Source organism: Hirundo rustica, chromosome 5, assembly GCF_015227805.2.
Source record: "Hirundo rustica isolate bHirRus1 chromosome 5, bHirRus1.pri.v3, whole genome shotgun sequence".
NCBI classification, from domain to species: domain Eukaryota; kingdom Metazoa; phylum Chordata; class Aves; order Passeriformes; family Hirundinidae; genus Hirundo; species Hirundo rustica.
Window position 1 is genome coordinate 56,601,173 of NC_053454.1, and position 18,994 is coordinate 56,620,166.

At 39.9% G+C, this 18,994-nt stretch overlaps 1 protein-coding gene across 10 annotated transcripts in view; it reads left to right on the forward strand.

The window, feature by feature from the left end:
- MAPK10 (mitogen-activated protein kinase 10) overlaps nucleotides 1-18,994 on the forward strand; it is a 158,704-nt gene that overhangs the window by 117,494 nt on the left and 22,216 nt on the right. For 9 of the 10 annotated variants that reach the window (XM_040064726.2, XM_040064733.2, XM_040064724.2 and 6 more), the window contains 2 exons: nucleotides 16,348-16,530; nucleotides 18,675-18,799. In XM_040064726.2, coding sequence (XP_039920660.1) covers nucleotides 16,348-16,530; nucleotides 18,675-18,799 — 308 coding nt within the window. Of the gene's footprint in view, nucleotides 1-4,718; nucleotides 4,791-16,347; nucleotides 16,531-18,674; nucleotides 18,800-18,994 lie in introns of all 10 variants that reach the window. The other variant, XM_058420530.1, reaches the window with a different exon arrangement.

Sequence of the window (18,994 nt, forward strand, 5' to 3'; positions counted from 1 at the left end):
CATGATCCTGATGGGTCCTTTTCAACTCAGCATATTCTATGATTCTATTCTGTGATTCCTGTTCCAGATATGAAAACACACAAGTATCCTCAAATGATCCGCTAATCTGTTTGTGTTGTAGCAAGAGAGACTACCTGTGGGTTTCCTGCTGGAAGAGGTAACACAAGTGTACTTGAATACTCTTTGAGACCTGAGAAGACATACTTCAAAATCAAAATGTAAAAGAAGCTAAAAAGGGGACCTGAAGCTAGGAAATGCAGGACCTACAAAACAGGTTTTCATGCTATGGTCTGTTAGACACAGTGTAGTGTATTTCACATCCCTTGGCAAGATTATCTGTGGGTCTCTCTTACTGTGACAGGTTTTTAAATATAGTTCCAAAAGAAAATGGGATAAAGGGAAGGGTGTGAGCCATCCCTTGTGCCTCCACTCATTCTTGAGCTTGCTCCTCAGGATTCCCATGGCTTTTTCAGTCATTTTTTAGCAGTCTCATTTTTAGCACTTGTTTGGCACTGCAGCCTAAGAGACAGGAGCCTTCTCCAGTGCAGGCTTCTCACTGGGTCAGAGAAAGTTTAAAAAATGACAGAAATTCATAGGTTGTTTTGAAGCCTCACCCTTGTAAAATGGTGGCAATTCCCTTTTGGTTCCATACAGCATCTGTCAGGAGAGCGCCTGTATTCCATGTTGTTTGGCAGGAAGAAAATTAGAAGTCACTAAGGCAATTATTCAAACACTTAGGAGCCTTATTACTGTTACTGAGAAATAAGAAGGTTTTCATAACATCATGTGGAAAGTGGTGTTTCAAATCAGAAAGGAAAAAAATTCTCAAAAAATCTTAATGGATTGAGCTGATAATGTGCTGAGTGAACCCTTGTTAAAACATGTTGAAATTCAAGCATATAACAAATACAAGCACAAAGGGAAGGGTTTTGGTGTCTCAGCAAGGAGGTTGGAATGTCACAAAACTGGGACTTTGCCATGACTTAGCCAGAATCGAGGGAGATAAGGGTTTGGTGGTTTGGGGAAGTTTTTAATCCATTTCAAGAGTTTGAGCCTTCTACACAATGATCATGGGGAATGTCACACATCACAGACTTTCCTTGGCGTTGGCAGGTCTTGAGCCTCTGTAGCTGTGGTATCTGGAGCATGTGGGAAAAAAAAAAAAAAAAAAAAAAAAAAAAAAGGCAGCTTTGCCCATGTATTACTGAGAATTGCCACGTATTTTTATAAACCATGCCCTTAAAAAAAAAAAAAAAAAAAAAAAAAAAAAAAAAAAAAAGCATAGAAATAACAGAAAAAACCTTTAAAACAAGGTACAGCATCCAGTACAGGTTACTGTATTTTTCATTCTGAAAATTCAAGTAAGGGCCTAGAAATGGTTCTTCAGAGCAGACATCAGTACAGATCTGCAGGAGTACTACAGAGATGGAGGTAAAGAGAGGTCCTGCCCAGCAAGGTGTCTGTCCGTTTTAGGAGAGAGAAGCTGGCTGTTAACACAGGCATACTCAGCTGCTTTGACATTTTACTGGAGTTTGCACCTTTGCCATTGGCAAGCGGTGTTGTGTGCTAACAACTTGGCCTGCAATTACAGAAGTAAAATCAGATTATTTCCTTCATTAATATGTCTATGGATATCTTCTTCAGTTAGTTTTGAGGAGGTGAACATCTCTTTTCAGCTGGCAGAGGAGTGATTTCTGCATCACTGAAACAGGAGCTATTTATTACAAATGTGAATGTTTGGTATTCTCACTAGTGCTCTGGGAGGAAAGTGTGAACCAGCCCACGAGGCTGAAAAAGATAGCAAAGCTCATTCAGCTGTGACTGCATCTCTGGTCTCTGGAGTGTCCTGTGGCTTGCATTTAATGAATTTTAATTCAAATGTCACAATTTTCATTGAATGACAGCCGGATCTTACTGAGTGCAAGACCGAAAAGCCACCTCAGTGGGAGATATTTGAGCAAGGGCAGTTACAGATTCTCCCTGTGGGCTCCCTCTCATTGTTTTGTGAAGTCCCTGAGAACCTGCAGTTTTGCAGGAGGAGAATGTAGATTTACCAGGGAGGCGTCTACGAAAGGTTTACTTGAGTCCTCTCCATACAGAAATATCTTTGGGTAGTCCTACAATTCCTGACCCTTCTGCATCTCTGCTGGAAGGAATCTGAAATCTGGAAGGATGAGCAAGTATTCATTTGGGTCAGGAAATACCTGTTTCGTGGGGAATCAGAACCAGCAGGTGGCCCAGAGAAGATTTTCTGTATGGTTAAAATGTTTTCTTTGTTCAGGAAGACACATCCACGTGGTTTTTGGTGAGCACTTGTTCAAGCTGGCTATGCCAGGCTGGCATTTGGTGTCCTTGGCAAGTTTACTCATATTCTGAAGTATCTGTGCACGTTCAAGGATGTGTTCCAGAGTGTGCAATAATCTGGTTTGTAGAGATTCTGAACACATTAAAAATTACCTACTCCTAGTAATCCAGGACCTGGATATTCCAATGGCGAGTGGGTCTCCCATCAAGGGCTACCCAAATCTCAATAGTTTCACTTCAGAGAGTCTTGAAAAGCAGTAGGTTAAATTCTTTAACACTGTTTCACATGATCTTAAAAACACCAAGGGAAATAGTTGCTGAACTGAAGCTTTAGCTTGAATCATGGAGAGGTCTGTCACTAGAAGTTAGCCTGCCCTTGATTAAAGCTTAGGGATGTTCCATGTGTTGATGCAGAATTGCCAGCATTCGTGATGATCTCACATTTGAAAAAAAAAATCTTTTACCAAGTGTAGATTTTCAAAGCATTAAGCTTGGGAGCTTAATGCGGGTGTTTGAAGATTGTGGTGTGCTTGGGTTTTTTTTTTCTGATGCTTGTATGAGTGAAATTACTTGGACTGCAACATCTGGATTGATGTTGGGCTAAATGAAGCAGAAGATTGAGGCATAGATCTCTGTTCTGCAGTCCTTTCTGGAGCTTTGCACAAGTCTCAGTGCCTTGACAGGGGCTTCTGACAGCTGCTGCTGTATGTGCCAAAATTCTTAACCTCCAACTAACTACTTCTAACATGCAGCCAAATCCTGGTTCCACTTTGATTTAGTTCTAATTGCCTCAGGAGGTGAAAAAGAGGCAGCAGTCAAGAAGGCTCTTGGGATGTTGGTTATATTTAGGTGTTTATCTTTGCTCCTTCTGATTTGAAAATTTTCAAAGAGCTTCCTTCCCAAAACCTCAGGCGTAGAGGGGAATAATCATCTCTAATTTTACACAGTTTGCAGTTTAGTAAGGCACTAGTTCAACTTGTGTGTGTGCCCTCTGGAGCATAGCATAGAGCAGTGATGTCAGGAGGCAGGCTCTGAAAAAAAAAAGGAATTAATAACAGACGAACAAACAACTGCTTGCTCTCTCTTTTCCTGATATTTTGCATGCCATTTAGCTTGTGATGAAAGCAGCAATAATTTGCATCTCTAGATCTGCTTATTGCTTCCAAACAAGTAGCCTTTTCTTTAGTTCTTTGGTTTTTGTTTATTGATTTATTTGTTGTGTAGTGTTGAAGCTTTTCAACACTAGTAAAAAGCACTACTACAACACTAGTAAGTAAAGCAACAAGGGAACCAGGCATGTTAAGATTTTCACAGATAGGACATTTGTCTTCGAAGTCAAATGCACTTTAAACCGTTGCTGAATGTGAAATTGTGAGAGTAAATTTAACCAAGGAGCATGATGCTTTCCTATTTTTTCCCCAGTTTCTGGCCCTGAGACGCCAGTCTGTCGCTGTGCTTGCTTTCATGCCCTATGACTTATCATAGAGCAAGGACAGCAGAGGTAATGTGGTTACATGGAATCAGTATGGGGGAAAATGCCACCTTAATCCTGCGCAGGATATAAGGAGTCTGATTTTCGTCTTGTGCTCCAGTGTAAATTGTGGTGAGCTTTGTTTGACCCAGCTGAACTGCTCTTCCCTGTAGGAGGTAGACAGGCCCCTGGTTTTCTCTGAATTTCAGAAGGTACAGCTTAGCGCTTCTGTGGCTCAACTGGCCTATTTGGAAATCACCATTCCCTGTCATGGCAAATTGAAATCTTACGAGATCATCAAGATCCCTGTGATGGACTGCTGGCTTCACCGAGATTCGGTGGAAGTGAGCCAACAGGCCCCAAAGCAAGCATTGTTGGAGTTGAATGATCTCAAAAATTCTATTCATAACTCCAAATCAGCAGTGGATATGTCTTCACAAGGACCCAAGTTCCTTTAGTGGCTTCTGGCAGTTCAGCTTGTGAAAATATGCATGGATGTCTGGTAGCTGGAATGATAAAGGAATAGCAATTTGCATATCCTTATTGAATACAGAGACCAGCATTCATTTACAAGACAAAGCATTATAAACCTGGGTAATGAATACAAATGAAAACTTGAAGAAGACAAAATTAATTGGTAAATTTTAATTACAAAGTTGCATTATGACACAGTAGCCAGCCGCGGGTCTCAGCTGGGTTTCTGTATTTAATGACATTGTCTTTCATCCACACTGGGGTAAAGGAAACTGTTGGAGTTGATTTTTCTCAGACCTGCTCTGTTGTCATGAAACTTGTGTGCTCAGGCAGAAAAGCAGCCGCCACGAGCAAGAGGCAGGTCTGTGTCTGCAGGCACTGTGCTATAGCATGATTGGATAAGTCTTCTCATTTATTTGTTGTTCTGTTCCTGTTTTCTTGTTTACCTTCATTTCATTTTTGTTTTCAGTTGACATGTGGTCAGTAGGGTGCATCATGGGAGAAATGATTAAAGGTGCTGTGTTGTTTCCTGGCACTGATCGTATCCTTCCTAGCAGCCATTCTGACCCCAGTAGGTACTTCCAACCCTTTCCCTTCCAGCCCCTTCCCACTAGACTAGTGCTGACAAACCTCTGTTCTGTACCTGAAGGGCTGGGTTAAGTCCCACTGCAAAATCCCTGCAAACCAAAATGTCAACAAATCATTACTGCCTCTCAGCAAAAGCCTTAGGTGAAAACCGCAGTAAGTACAGCGTGAGGAGATGGAAAACAACATCCCACGCGTTTCATCAGAGCCGCTTTCTGCAGCCAGTGACCGCAGTTTTGTTGTTATGAATGTCTCTTTATTAATTTGGTGGTGTGTGGGAGGGGTGTGTTTCACAAACGAGGGGGTTTTCTGAAGGTGGTAGAAGGGTAGGCACAAGTCACTGCTTACCTCAGGGTGAGATGTAAGAGGTTTTGCGTTTCACATGCATTTCTGCATCTCTGATTAACTCAGACATGAATCATAGAAATGCTTATTTGTTGGAGACTCACAGAATTGCTTATTTGCTTTCTTCGGTTGCTCTTCAAGTGGTATTAAAGTATAAAAGTGGGAAATGGTTTCAGTTTGGGCACAACTTCTTCCCAAGACTAAAAGTGCCCCTTCGTTGTAGTTAATGACTCAGAAGTCTGGATGTTTCTTCTGAAACCGTTGTAATGGACTTGGGTCTGCCATCTTTTATTTAAGTACATGGAACTATTATGTGAAAGCAGAATATATGCTTGACATCAACAAGAAAATGATTTACAGATAAGGCACTAATCAGTGGACAAGCAGACTAGGAATATATTTTGTTTTCCTTGGAGACCCATTCTACACTCAGGGCTGAGGCAGCCGTATTTCTTATTTTGTTCCATGCTTTATTAAAGCTCTTTAGTATTTATCAGATTGTGGAACACTTTCTTATGTATAACAGTAACCGAGATCAGTATATGCTTAATCTAACTCCAGTCTTTTACTGTCCATAGGATCATGAATATGAGAAATGGACATGGTCCGTGTACAGGTTTTCCTCTATTTTAAATTCTGTTTCTTAGATGACAGAGGAGTTTCCAGGCATTATTAATTTTTATGTAACTTTCTCTGAGCAGGTGTGCATGTAGACCTGTGTGTGTATATGTGTACTTACCAGCTCGATTCAGCACTTCTGACCTGATTTATAGAGGGGTAAGGGTTTTTAAGGGGTTCAACATTTTGATCAAAATGTGAAAAAAGTACCATCTGAAGAGCATTAGAGATATGAAAGTAGGTAATTGTATCATTAATATTTTCACTGCCTTGCCTAGTAAAATTCTAATTTGTGTTTTGTCCAAAATGCTGGGCATACTCGTACTGAAATGAGCAATATGCTTCCCTTGTGTCTCTGTATGATCTGGAGCACACCTCCTCTGCCTGTGTGAAAGTAAATCTTTTCCTTCTGTGTGTTAATGGAAATCATCAGCACCGATTTGTGCTCCAGCTTTACTGTGATTCTGTTCCCTGTCAATGTGGAGTCAGACATTTGGGTGTAGGGCTGAGCAGCCCTCAGTGTTGTAGTCAGAACTGGTTTTATGTTCACAGACCTACATTCTTTAAACTAACATTTAAAGATATCCCCAAATAAGTCTGAAAAGAATTGAGTTTGTCTGAAATAGCACTTCAAAACCAGATTTCTTTGACACAGCTGCACGCTTGTTAAAAAGAACTTGCGCAAAGACTCTATAATTAAACCATTGTGTGTCATCCATTATTGCAATAACTCCACAGAAATTGTCATTCCAGCTGCTGGTTTCTTCATTTTTATTTACGATACGTTGCTAAACTCACTCTGTGTTTTCTGTACCTCTCTGATTTTCTTCTGCTGTTCCACGGGTGTCTGTTCCGTGGACAGAGAATGATGCCATTGCTTTCTTTCAAGCTGCTCCTCAAAGCCACCTCTTCTCCAAATCCATCCCCCACACCCCTTCCCTGCTGCTGAGCAGCCACGAGCAGGGGTTCAGCACTTCTAGCTCCCCTGTCCATCTGTGTAGCCAAAAACCAGTCGGGAAGCTGCAAGCTCCAACCCAGCCTGCTGAGATCCATCACTTCATGGCATCCTCTGCCTTAAACCTGGGCAGAAAATGCTTAGCATTGCTACAAAAAAGATTATTTCTTCAGACGAGTGATGGAGTTGGGCAGCTGGATAATTCCATCAGCAGGGATTATAAACCCTCAGAGCTCAAGGGCAGCGTACTTAAGGATGTGTTTAAGTGCAGGAGCAAGAGTAATTAAACATCCGTTTCTTTAAAAAAGTTTTCCTCTCTTTGACATAAAATGGGTTAAGCCTGGCAGTGTACCAGAATCTGCTATCAGCAATTTTTTCTTAACAGGCAGTGCCTCATTTCACATCCACACTGTGATTTGAAGAGTATTTAATACAAATTTGTGACAATTTTTATGCATAAATAACCATGAAAAGCAGTTTTGAAGCTGAAAGATTGAATATTCATGCGAAATACACTGTCAGTCATATATTTGACTGCAAAATGTACTATTTGCCATTTTCCAGTGGTTAAGGAGTGTTGGTCATTTGATGCTGTTACTGTTTACACAACTAAATAGTCCATTCAGCTAACCTTAAAAACTTCAGTAGCAAAATTCAGAAGCAGAAAATGCCTCTGAGTAAATGCATAGTGGAGTGCTTAGCTAGGCTGCTGCTTTGTCCGACTCCTGTAATCAGTCTAAATTCACTGAAATCACTGGGGTGAAGCTGAGAACAGAACCCACCTTTACCCTCTTTTAAACTCCCAGTTGTGAAGAATGATTTGCAGTGTCCAAAATCCTCAGGGTCTTTACTGATCCTCAAAATTTTACTTTTTCTCCGCCATTTTTGGTGTATGCATGTGATGCACTTAATTTTGTGTCCTTAACCTTTTTCTTTTTTTCCTTTTGATTTTTTAAAAATTTCACGTGAAAACTTCATTTCAATGTTGACAGCAGTAGTTCTGCTTTCAAAAAGCAATAAGCATGAAGCTTGCACCTAACTGTGCCTGGAGCAAGGTCATGGTGTGTTGTGTTGCCTCGGGAACAGTGGGACAAGCTGGCTGTGCCTGTGAGTCTGACTCTTGTTCCACATGTTCTCCTCAAGATTTTATGAGGGAGACTGTTAACCTTCTCTCATTGCTGCATAAATGGCGTGGAGGAGTGAAGAAGGTGCCTTAGTCCTCTGGTGAGCTGTGAAAGTGTAGTTACACTTTTTTTTTTTACAAAGTTGCATTTTAGCAACTTTTTTTTAGCCACTGCAGGCATTTTGGGCAGACAAGGATAAATGTGCCTCTAAACCCTGTACTTGGACAAGCTCAGGGAGACAAGTATATATTGAGCAGAGAGATGTGATGTCAGTATATGTATATACTATATGTCTGCACAAGCTTATGCAGCCTTATTCTACTTTATTCTACAACTGCAATCATGCCATGCATGTTGTAGGGATTAGAGTGTAAGGGGATTGCCAGCTCTCGTGCTCTGTGGAAAGTGTCCTTAAATACAGCTCTGTTCTGCTCCCTTGTCCCTGAGGGCAGTTTCCCACAGGGTCCTATTTCCTGACTCCTTGAACAGCTGGAACATTGCTTTCCAAAAATTCAGGGTCCTGACTTTACTCCTCACCTGACCCATACCCCTCAGGACTGCAAATTCCATCAGTGCATGATCAATGCAGCCCAGGCAGCCTTCGGTGGACTTGAGTGGTGTCTTGTCAGTGCTGGGTTAACTGTTGGGCTCAATGATCCGAAAGATCTTTTCCAATCTAAACAGATTCTATGATTATATGAAATTTCTCCCCGAAGTGGTTAGGCACATCAGTCTTATCAGAACACTTGAAATCTTCAGCCAGTGCCAGGTGCGGCAGCAGATGTGTTTGTAGAGGAAATTCTCCAGCCATCAACAGATTTGATATACCTCAGCTGAGCTGCTGAAAAAATTCTGGGCAGAGCTTCAAAGCCATATTGTGGAATTCAGGAGATAAACAGGGCCCTTTTTGAGCTCAGGAAGGACAACTAAATTTCAGAATTCAGAACATTAAAGATTCTCACAGAATTAAAACACTGCTGCAGAACTTGTGCTGAGACTCAGTGCTCAGAAGTAGAAGAACATGAGCGGCATGAGATGAAGAAAATAGACAGGAATGTAAGCCATCAATACCCTTGAAGGATCTCTTTTTTTAAATCTTTCTGGCCATTTCATTTCAACAAGAACAAGACTGCATTTTTCAAGACTCATTCTGAAACAACAGTTTCAGCTTTTGATAGATTATTTTCAGACATACAGTTAATTTACTTACAAACTTCAGATCCAATTGATCTGAATTGCTGGTGAGAGCAGAAAAATTAAGGTAGTTTCGGAAAATACTTTTCATTATACATATTTTGCCTAATAACTTTGTCTGGGTTCCATGAACAAATGCTGCTGTATTGAGTCAGAATGATCTACAAAGTCCAGCAATATCTGTATGCAAGTCATCATAGCACTGGCTGTAATCTTTTTTTTTAAAGATGGGTTTGTACCTTCTAGGATTAGTTGAAAAATTATTTTGCAGGCATCAGAGAAGAACTCAGTAACTGCCCTGAGGCTTTCTCTGCTTTATGCAGAAGATGCAGGGACTGTTCCAACAATATAAGAGAACAGGTTATTGGAAACTGTTCCAGCAAACCTTCTAAGAACTAATTTTTTGTATATTTTCTTTGTCAGAAAAATCTGAACTGGTGGAAAAGGACACAGAGACTGCAGAAATTTTGCACAGAAGTCTACTGTGGTTTTGCATGTTAAAACAAGTACAGATTTAATGGCTACAACAGTAAGCAAAGCAGCATTTTGTGATTTTCAGGGTATTATTGGCAGTTAGAAATCATAAACTCCTTAGGAAAAGCAGCTTTGTGTATTTGCACAATAAATTAATTCTGCTTTAAATCCGAGATGAGAATTATACTCTGCTTGAAAAGTACTTTTTTGGTGTGGTTTTTCTGTGAGCATCGATGTTGAATGAGCAGTGGTTCCATGGAAACTGTGATGTTTGCAGATAAACCACCAAAAAAATGAGTGCCCAGGCTGCAAAAAAACACTCCCAGCACTATTAAATGGATGAAAGGTTATCCATTGCCTACTTAATTATTTTCAATACAGCAAGGTAACTCTTTTAGAAATGTTTGTACTAAACACAAATTGTTTGAACTTTGACAGTGTGCTAACAGCTTATAATTTTACCTTGGAAAACCTGCCATCTGAATGTAAATACAAGGAAAATGAGATCACTTGCTCCTGTCCAATAATACAACTCGGTTCATGCATTTTGACAAATGCTCTATTGCATATTTATTATATCTTCCCCTGATGATTTTTTATTTCTCTCTTTATTCTGCTTTTTCTCTTTGCTGACTTCCCATTCTTTGAGTGATGTGTACAGATTCCGCTTCTTGGAAGTCAGAGGAAATGTAGAGAAAGAACTGATGCAAAAGGTTCACGAAATTCTAGGGAGCTGAGGGTTGCTGGAGGTGGCTTAACTGATATAGACTGATTGATACATGAATATGTAGAACAGTGTATGTTGTTGAATATTCTTTAACCTCAAGGCCAAAATTTGTCTTTCTTTGAACACTGGGAAGTTGAGTAACTGTTAACGGTTGTAAAAACTCACTCGTAAAGGGCAAAAGGAGCTTTTGAATAATTACACAGAATGGTTCTGTTTTCTCCTGATTCAGGAAGAGGAGCAACCCTCCAGTTTCCAGGAACTTGTTTTCTATGTTTTGGACTTGAGGAGTCTATTCTTGATTTCTTATCCAAGTTGTTGCAGGTACACCTGAGATACAGAAGTAAACTGAGCCCATACCAACTTCACTGTCAGTAAAAACATTTTAGGATTGTGCTGTATCACTAAGATCCTACTTCCTATGCAGACTCCTAGGTGGCTTTTATAAACACTTGCAACGTGTTTGTGGTGTAGCCCCTGTGGATGCCCCATGCCTGGAAGGCCAGGTTGGATGGGGCTTTGAGGAATCTCACCTCCTGAAATCTGTCCCTACCCATGGCAGGGGACTTGGAATGAGATGATCATCTTGGAATAAGATGATCCTTCCAACTCAAACCATTCTATGATTTTATGATTTGCTTGTTGCTGTGTAAGCACAGATGCTCAGCAACTGAATGAAATACCAGCTAAAAAATAGTATTTGAAAATTTTAGTTGAGGAGTCATAGATGGGCATCCAAAATGTTAATGACATCTGCACAATGAACACTGCTGTCTCCTAACTCCTGAATGATCAATGGTAACCTTCTGAAGTAATTTATTTGTGCTAGATGTTAGTTTTTGTTATCACCACATTCTGTTATTCCATATAAATAGCAGTTATTACTCTGAACATTGCACAGTATTTTCTATTGCAATCTAATTTTTACAAATGCCACATTCTTCTCCAAGTGTTCACCTTGGAACAGAAAATGCTTTATAGTTACTGTCTTGACAGATGGTAGCATTTCCAATTCCTTTTGTGCGGGTTTTTTTGTAAACTGCATTGGCATCAATGTGTAAATTGCGGGACTGAGGAAAAAACATGAATGTGACGCTGAAGTCTCCCACAGTGAAGCTGGTTAGTTTCTTTTTTAGCAGATTTATTTTAAAAAGAAAGGTCCAATTAAAAAATACAAAAAAATTAAAAGTTGGCCTATCAACTTTGCAGCTGTTGCCACAATTTGGTGTTGGGGAGGGAACTGCAGAGCTGTTCATAGCAATTATTCTAAATTTGACAATTTACGAGCATTAAAAAATTGCCTGAAGTGGAGCAGTTTGTTTTTGTTGGTGGAATATGCAGATTTAAGGGGAAAACAATTAGCAAGGTGGTTCCCTCAAGATTTTGAGATTGAAATGAGATGATCTTCCCATCCACCTGTTACAAAAATAAAAAATCCTGTATCTGTTTTGTTTTCATTGTACCTACCTCAAGAAAAGCAAGATTTGACATGTCCTAATTTTAGTTATCTCCAGAAGCAGAACATTTATCCAGAAAGAGCAAACCCTGTTCCTGTGCAGCAAAGCTGGTACAGAGGTGCTGCTTGATAGGTGCAGTCCAGTGTGCCGGGCAGGGAAGCACGATTCCCACCAGCACCACCCCTGTCCAGAACAATTCCAACAGCTCCCTTAGAAACAGACATTCTGGCAGAATTACTCGTGTTCCCTGCATCACAGTCCATAGGTACTGCTTGAGGAGGATTCCAGGAAAAGGCTCCTCTTTCAGGTGAACAAACATGAGAGAGATTAAGTTATTTGTACTGCAGAACAACTGAAACACCCAAAGGCAAACAGTAACTCCTCCTGCAAAATCTTGCTGTTGAACTTAACAAAATACAATTCTTCACCCAAAAAGAGTGTGATTTACACAGACATGCCCTGAGAAGGAAAAAGAAAAATTATGATTTTAAGGCTAGATAGGAAGACAATAATTTGTTGTCTAAATTTTTTTAATTACAAGCTACTATTTTGTACACTGTAGAAATGCTTCTAATATTTTCTGATTCAGACAGAGGAGTATTGTAAATTTTCTCTTGTAGCCAAACTCAATTTCCTTACAGTTGTTTGGAAATTTGCAGGGATTTGGTTTATCTGAGGTTTACAGGCCAACTGAATGAACAAAACACTGGTTCTTAATCCACAGTTTTGTGGATATTGCATCAATGCACACAGAAAAAAAGAAATACAGTTACACTTGCAGCCTGTGCCTCTAAATAGATTACTTTTTCAAAAAAACCCCACCTTATTGTTAACTCACAACTTTCTGATTTTTTCAAAAGAAACACTTTATTGTTAACTCACAATATTATTTTACCATAAGAATTTTTATGCCTTTGCTTCAGAAAGATATGTTGCTTAATCTGCAGTTCAGCTTCATGTTATTTTCTAAATAAATAACCAAGTATTTAGAAAGCAAAGGAGAACAATGCTTAGGAGAGTTTAAAGCTGCAAAGAGAAAAGGTGACGGGTGACCTTGGGACAGCCTGAGGCCTCAGTGATAAATCTTCATTCAGAATATACACATTTTAGATCTGTTTTCTTAAACCTTTGCTGTAACTCTGTATGGCCATCTTAATGTTACTAAATGCCATATTGTTAGTGCCATAGGCAAGCTTATAAATCCAGGTTAGATCCCTTCTTTGCTCTTAAATCATACAGATGCTGTTGTGAATAGTTGACACATTTTCCTCTATCCTGCCTGGGGTAATGGACAGCTGAACTTATTCAAATAGCGTTTAAGCAGACATTTCATCATTTTCCAGAGCTTTGGTTTGGACTTCTTTCCAGTTGTCAGACTAACATTTGCTTCATTTCAAGGGGAAAATGAGGTCCTCTTTTCTTATTATTTAAGGGATTTTTTTTTTCCTTTTTTTTTCCCCTGGAAAACCTCTGTCAGAGTTAATGTGGTCACAAACTTTTAGTACCATTTTTTTTAAAACACACCAACGGTTACAATCTCTAATCTATTAATGTAACCTGCCGTAGGTTCTGATTCACATTAGGACTGTCCTGTAGTGCCATTTGTTTCCCGCAGAATTGCTGAAGCTAATACTGACTGGCAGCTAGAGAAAGCTGTTTCTTTGCTTTGATGTGTAGACCTCTGAATTTTCCCAAGACTTTATTTTTAATCTTGTGCCATGATAGGTACAACTTCTCATCACCAGGTGCATCACAGATGCATCACACGTGGTGACTGCAGAAAACATTACTGTGAAATGGAGTTGGACCAGCATTCTGCAAGAACTTTATTACATTCTTGCTCATTTTCAAGTGTTGGACTACAGAATATAATCCAGTGGTTTTAAGGTCTAGGTGAGGGGAGAACCATTACTAGAGAGAAAATGTGTGTGTCCGTCTGACTAAAACATTATCTAACTGCTTTCACTTTGCGTGGTTTTGTTATTGCTATGGTCATGACAAAAACAGTCCTGAGTGCTCCATCATGTCAGTTTGTGCGTGTGTGTACGTGTAAATGTAGCTAAAGAGAAAATGCATGTATTTTATGTAAGGGTTTTGGCAGTATACAAACAACAACAATCAGAAAAAAATGCAGTAAAGAAACACAATTACCCATTCAGATCATTCATTGCTCAAAAGCAGTCCCTGAGGTTGCTGTGACACAAAGCCTGACCTTTTGGCTCTGGCTAAGAGCAGGGTTGCAAAAAGTCCAGTGCTATCCTGCAAATCAGCTCCAGTCAAGGGGCAGAACATGGTGGCTCTGCCAGTTCTGTTGCCTTTGGCTCTCGTTTTCGCACTGATGGCTCCATCTCAAAATGTCCCAGTTGTGGGTGGTAGTCTGTGTTGTTCCTTAGTGAGAGCCTTTCTGTCAGCTTAGAAGAAATGTGTGCAGTGGGAGCTGACCTGCTGTCTGTGGGTTTTCCTTCCCCCTTTTCCATCACCACTGACAGTGGTTCCTATCACATGGGCCCTATTCTGGGAACTCCTTGTACCACTTTTCCCTAATTGCTCATGTCTAGGGCATCTTACCACATCTGCCCTCCCAATGTGCCCAAGTCCCACATAATTCTGTAATCCCAAAGATAATTTTTTTCTTCGGCCTTCACTAAATGCCTGGGAAATGGTTCACCTGCTCTGTACAGGGGTGACCTTCTTTGAAGCAAGTCCTGTGTTTGGCCCTCCCAAACACTTCACTCATCGTGCACAGATAATGCTTCCAGTGACAATTTTAGAGCTTGGCTCTCTTGGCTTCTCTTGGCACAACTAACAGCATCTTCACTTCTGTACTTTCTGTTCTCCTCTGCAAAGCATTTGCACACTCTGTATTCTCAAGTTCCTCAGAGAGACCTGCTTCTGGAGCAGTCCAGCCAGCAATCACTGAGGTGTCTTGACTTGAGCACAAGTTTAAAATGTCAAACGGTTTTATTTTCTAATGAAATATTTAATGGCATATTCAGGCTACTCTTTGAGCAGCTGTAGCCTTAGATAACTTTACTGTTGTTGCAATTGTTGAATTTTCTGTTGAGAAAAAGGTATTTTTCATGGACAGCCCAAGATATGCTACATACAGCCTACAGGGGGTGTGTGTGGGAGGGGCTTTTCTACATAAATCTTCACTTTAGTTTAAAAAACAAGAGGCATTCAGAAAAATCTTTCCAGACTGCTGCTATTTTTAGCAACCTTTTTCAGCTGAAAATAAAACCATTCAAAACACTGTTTTAGAATTCTTAAAGCATATGTTTAAATGATTTTAATTCCTTTAAACACTTTTGATTAGTAAACCTAATTTTAAATGAATTATTTGCCTTTTTTTTGTTCTAATAATATAGTTTGGGTGAATCCAAATTTAGTCTGTCTTTGCTTTCCAAGGTATGTGAAAAGACTCTTTCCATGTCTCTAAAATATTTTTTTTAAAAATCTGAAATTGCTACTGCAACCAAGAACTGGTTTTTGCTTGACTATATTTTTTCTGTTACCTGTCTTAATATTTGTAAAAGTCCTCCACACTTTTGACACTTATGACAATAATAACTTAGACTATTTTTAAAAAAAGAAACCTCTGTGCTGAAATGCTTTGAATGTTTGTCTTTTAAAAATCTTTTTTTCCAGTGTGTTCTTAACAAAACTCCATCATATTTCTTAGTATCAATGTACCCACGGCTGCATGTAATCCTCTTTTTTTTTTCCTCATCTAGCCATCAGGTTCTTAGTTCTGCGAATTAATGTGATGTAGAGATGCTTCTGATAATTTGGTTTTTTGTTGGCGCAGTAACTCTTGTTCTGAAAGTGGCTGAAAGCTGCATAACACCTATCAGGTGCCTAAATGTTAGCACAAGAAAACTAAAATATCAACACCTCAACAAATAAAAAGCAGAGCACTAAATGCCTGTAATACACCTGCTTTTTAAGCATTAGAACCTGTTTCTCATTAGTCAGTATCAGTTTAGCGATGTAGCTGTTGTTTTTTCAGTTAAACGTCTGTCTACACCTGTGCATCATTTGTCTATAGAAAATGAGTCCCAGTGTGTTCTTATAAAATCAAAAAAATTGGGTTTGAGGAGTTGCTGGTTGGCTGATATTGGAAAAATTATCATCAGTTAAGTTATTGGAGTGAGTAAAATGCAAAGCAGATGAGTGGAAGATTTTTGCCCTGTGCAGAACTTCTTTAAGCCAGCTGGGTCTCCCTCTCCACAGACTGAATAGAGAGGCAGGTGCGCATGTTGTTCTTCCAAGGCGACGTAGTGACAATTATTGCAGGTAAAAAAAGAGAGTACAAGTCACTGGATTTCAAGGTTAAAAAAAAAGAAAAAAGGTAACAAGTGTTGACCCAAAGAGAAGAATCTGTGTGTTGTTCTGTGGTGGTCATGGTTTTAGAACTGTACAGTGTACTGGAGTTGTGTGAGAGAGTTTTTCCCTCTGCAGGCTGTAGGACCTGGAGGAATAGTGAGAAGAGAAGGAAAGATAGTGACTGTAAAGATGTTATGGAGTTAAATACCTCTGAGGATTCTCAGAGAACACAAGCAGAAATGTCAGGAGGCTACGTGGGGGCTTGCATTTTGTTTCCCTTAACTACTGGTGTTCAGATATTGATCAGTGGAATAAAGTTATTGAGCAGCTGGGAACACCCTGTCCAGAATTCATGAAGAAGCTGCAGCCAACAGTACGGAACTACGTTGAGAACAGACCCAAGTACGCTGGCCTCACTTTCCCCAAACTTTTTCCAGACTCTCTCTTCCCAGCAGACTCGGAACACAACAAACTCAAAGGTATGTCTGACAGAGGGACGTGGTTCATGGCAACAGCTGCAGTGGAATGAAGGCTTTTCCAAGTTTTGTTCTCTCTAGTTGCGCTCCATTTAATGCAGCTAGTTGCAGACCAGTGACTGCATGGATTTTGTTCAGCTGAGAGGCAGGCTTTGGAAATGGTTTTTGGAGATCCTGGTGCTTGGCAAGCCAAGGGAACATAATCACTGAGGCATTGAGAATATTCCCATGGTGTTCCATGTGATGAACCTGTGCCACAAGGAATTGAGGTGTTCCTTTACTCTTATTCTTGAATTTGTAACACAAAGGAACAATGGAACTTCCATTGGGAGATCTCAGCACTTGCACCGGGGTTTTTTTAGGTGGAAAAATACCAGTTCAGCCAAATGCCTGCCACATAGCTCTACCTTTACTAGAAAATACAAATATATTCAGCCAAAATGAAAATAGCCAAGGTTTAATATCCCCTGGGGTGAATTTCTTCTTTGAATAAATCCTGTGGGTCACTTAAGGTATGTGAAGTAGAAAACTAACCGAATAACAGTGTGACTAGATATCCCCCTGTGGAAGAAAAATGCCATGGTTTTAATCATATACTGAAGTCTTTTTTCACTTGAACGGGGCATTGACCTTCAATGGGAAAGAATGATTATTGTGTGTTCAGTACACAGCCCTGGAGCCCCTGCAGACCTGTGCTGTGTATTGGCTCTGCACCACTCCAGTCCTTGGAGCCACTCACCACCGAGGCATCAAATGGTTTTCAATTGCTTGCAATTTGCATGTCATTACACGACCCAGAGTTTTCTTCCCGTTAACAACTGCTTCATAGCCAAGCTGCTGTCCTGGCTCTGGGAGTAAAGGGAAAGGTCTGAGCAGATGCTTTCAGATACACAGAATTTTATACTCCTGCCACAGCTCAACTGAATAATGGAATTTTCCTGCATTTGCAGTTAATGAATTGAAATACCTGTCAAACAGTGCTATTATCTTTTGAATACAGAAAGCACATACACTTGAGCACCCTGAATGCCAGTTCTGAAGATATAGCCACGAAGCAAGAAACCCCTACTTGTGCAGCATTGTATCTTCTCATGCCCTGCCTAAATATTTCACCATAATGTAATGTAAATGTTTTAATTAGATACTCACCCATGTATGATGAGATGCCTAATAATATTTTTGCATTCACTGCTTTTGGCATTTTTTTTCCTTTCATTGACTTTTTAACTTACATAGCAAATAAAAGTTGAACATCCAAGAGGTTAGAATGCTACATGGATAATAATAATAATAGAAATATCTGTTATTATGATTTTTTCATGTGGCTTGAGATGATATTATATATTATAATTTTTGCAAACTCCAAATAGTATAAAAATCCATTTGGGTAGTATAAAACTGAGTTTGCGGCCTGATATATTTTATCAGATAAAATAAATCAATGCTGCAATGTAAAATTCAATGTGTGTGTGTATATATATATATAGAAAAATACATTCATAGTGGAGGATGATGTGCCCCACTGATTTAACTTCCATTATGCAGGACAAACAAGACTCAAGCAGTTCCAAAAACTTCTGTACCACAAGGCTCCAGATTTGAAATTATTGCTTCTAAGGGGATGCCTTAAGATCAACCTAGTCTCTCTGCCTCTTTAAAATGTTTAATGCCTCACAGCAGGTTAAGTGAGAAACTTTAAAACATCCAGAGAAGTGTGGACGTTTTTCTGAGCCAGTCTAAGAGTGCCTGTATGTTTCAGGTTTTGATTTAGTAATGCCCTGATTTTAGACTTCTTTATATGAAGCTTTCGTACCCTGATCCTGGTAATAATCACAGAAAAATCCAGCACATTTTTCTTGGGGACGTTATTCAGCCCTCTGCATGGAATCTGCACACATGTAAAATGTCACTAAAGCTTGTTAGGGAACTTATGGTGTCAGTCCTGATTTTGGCACCTTTCTAATGAATCGGACCTAAGATGATTACTGAAGAGCTCTTGCTATGAGGAAGCAAGGGAGCAGAAGTTCATACACAACCCATCTGTAAAAGGGTCGTGCCACTGCTATTTTCCTGGCCCTACTAACCCTCCTCTGGAGGCGGTGGTGGTTTTGTACTAACGCTGTGTCTCTCTGCTTTCCTTGTTCCAGCCAGCCAAGCCAGGGACCTCTTATCAAAGATGCTGGTCATTGATCCGGCCAAGAGGATATCAGTAGATGAAGCCTTACAGCATCCATACATTAACGTCTGGTACGACCCAGCAGAGGTGGAGGCGGTAAGTGAGGCAGCGCTCCTTCCTTCAGAATGCCAGACACAAATGGGATCCAGGGACTGCACAATAATGAGCATGCTGTAAAGAAACAATGCTGGGACTGTGGCGGTCTGGGGACTGATGTGAAATGAGATCTGTAGGGACAGGATATCTCTCTTTATTAGATTAACTGATAATAGATGAGAGGAACAAAAACAT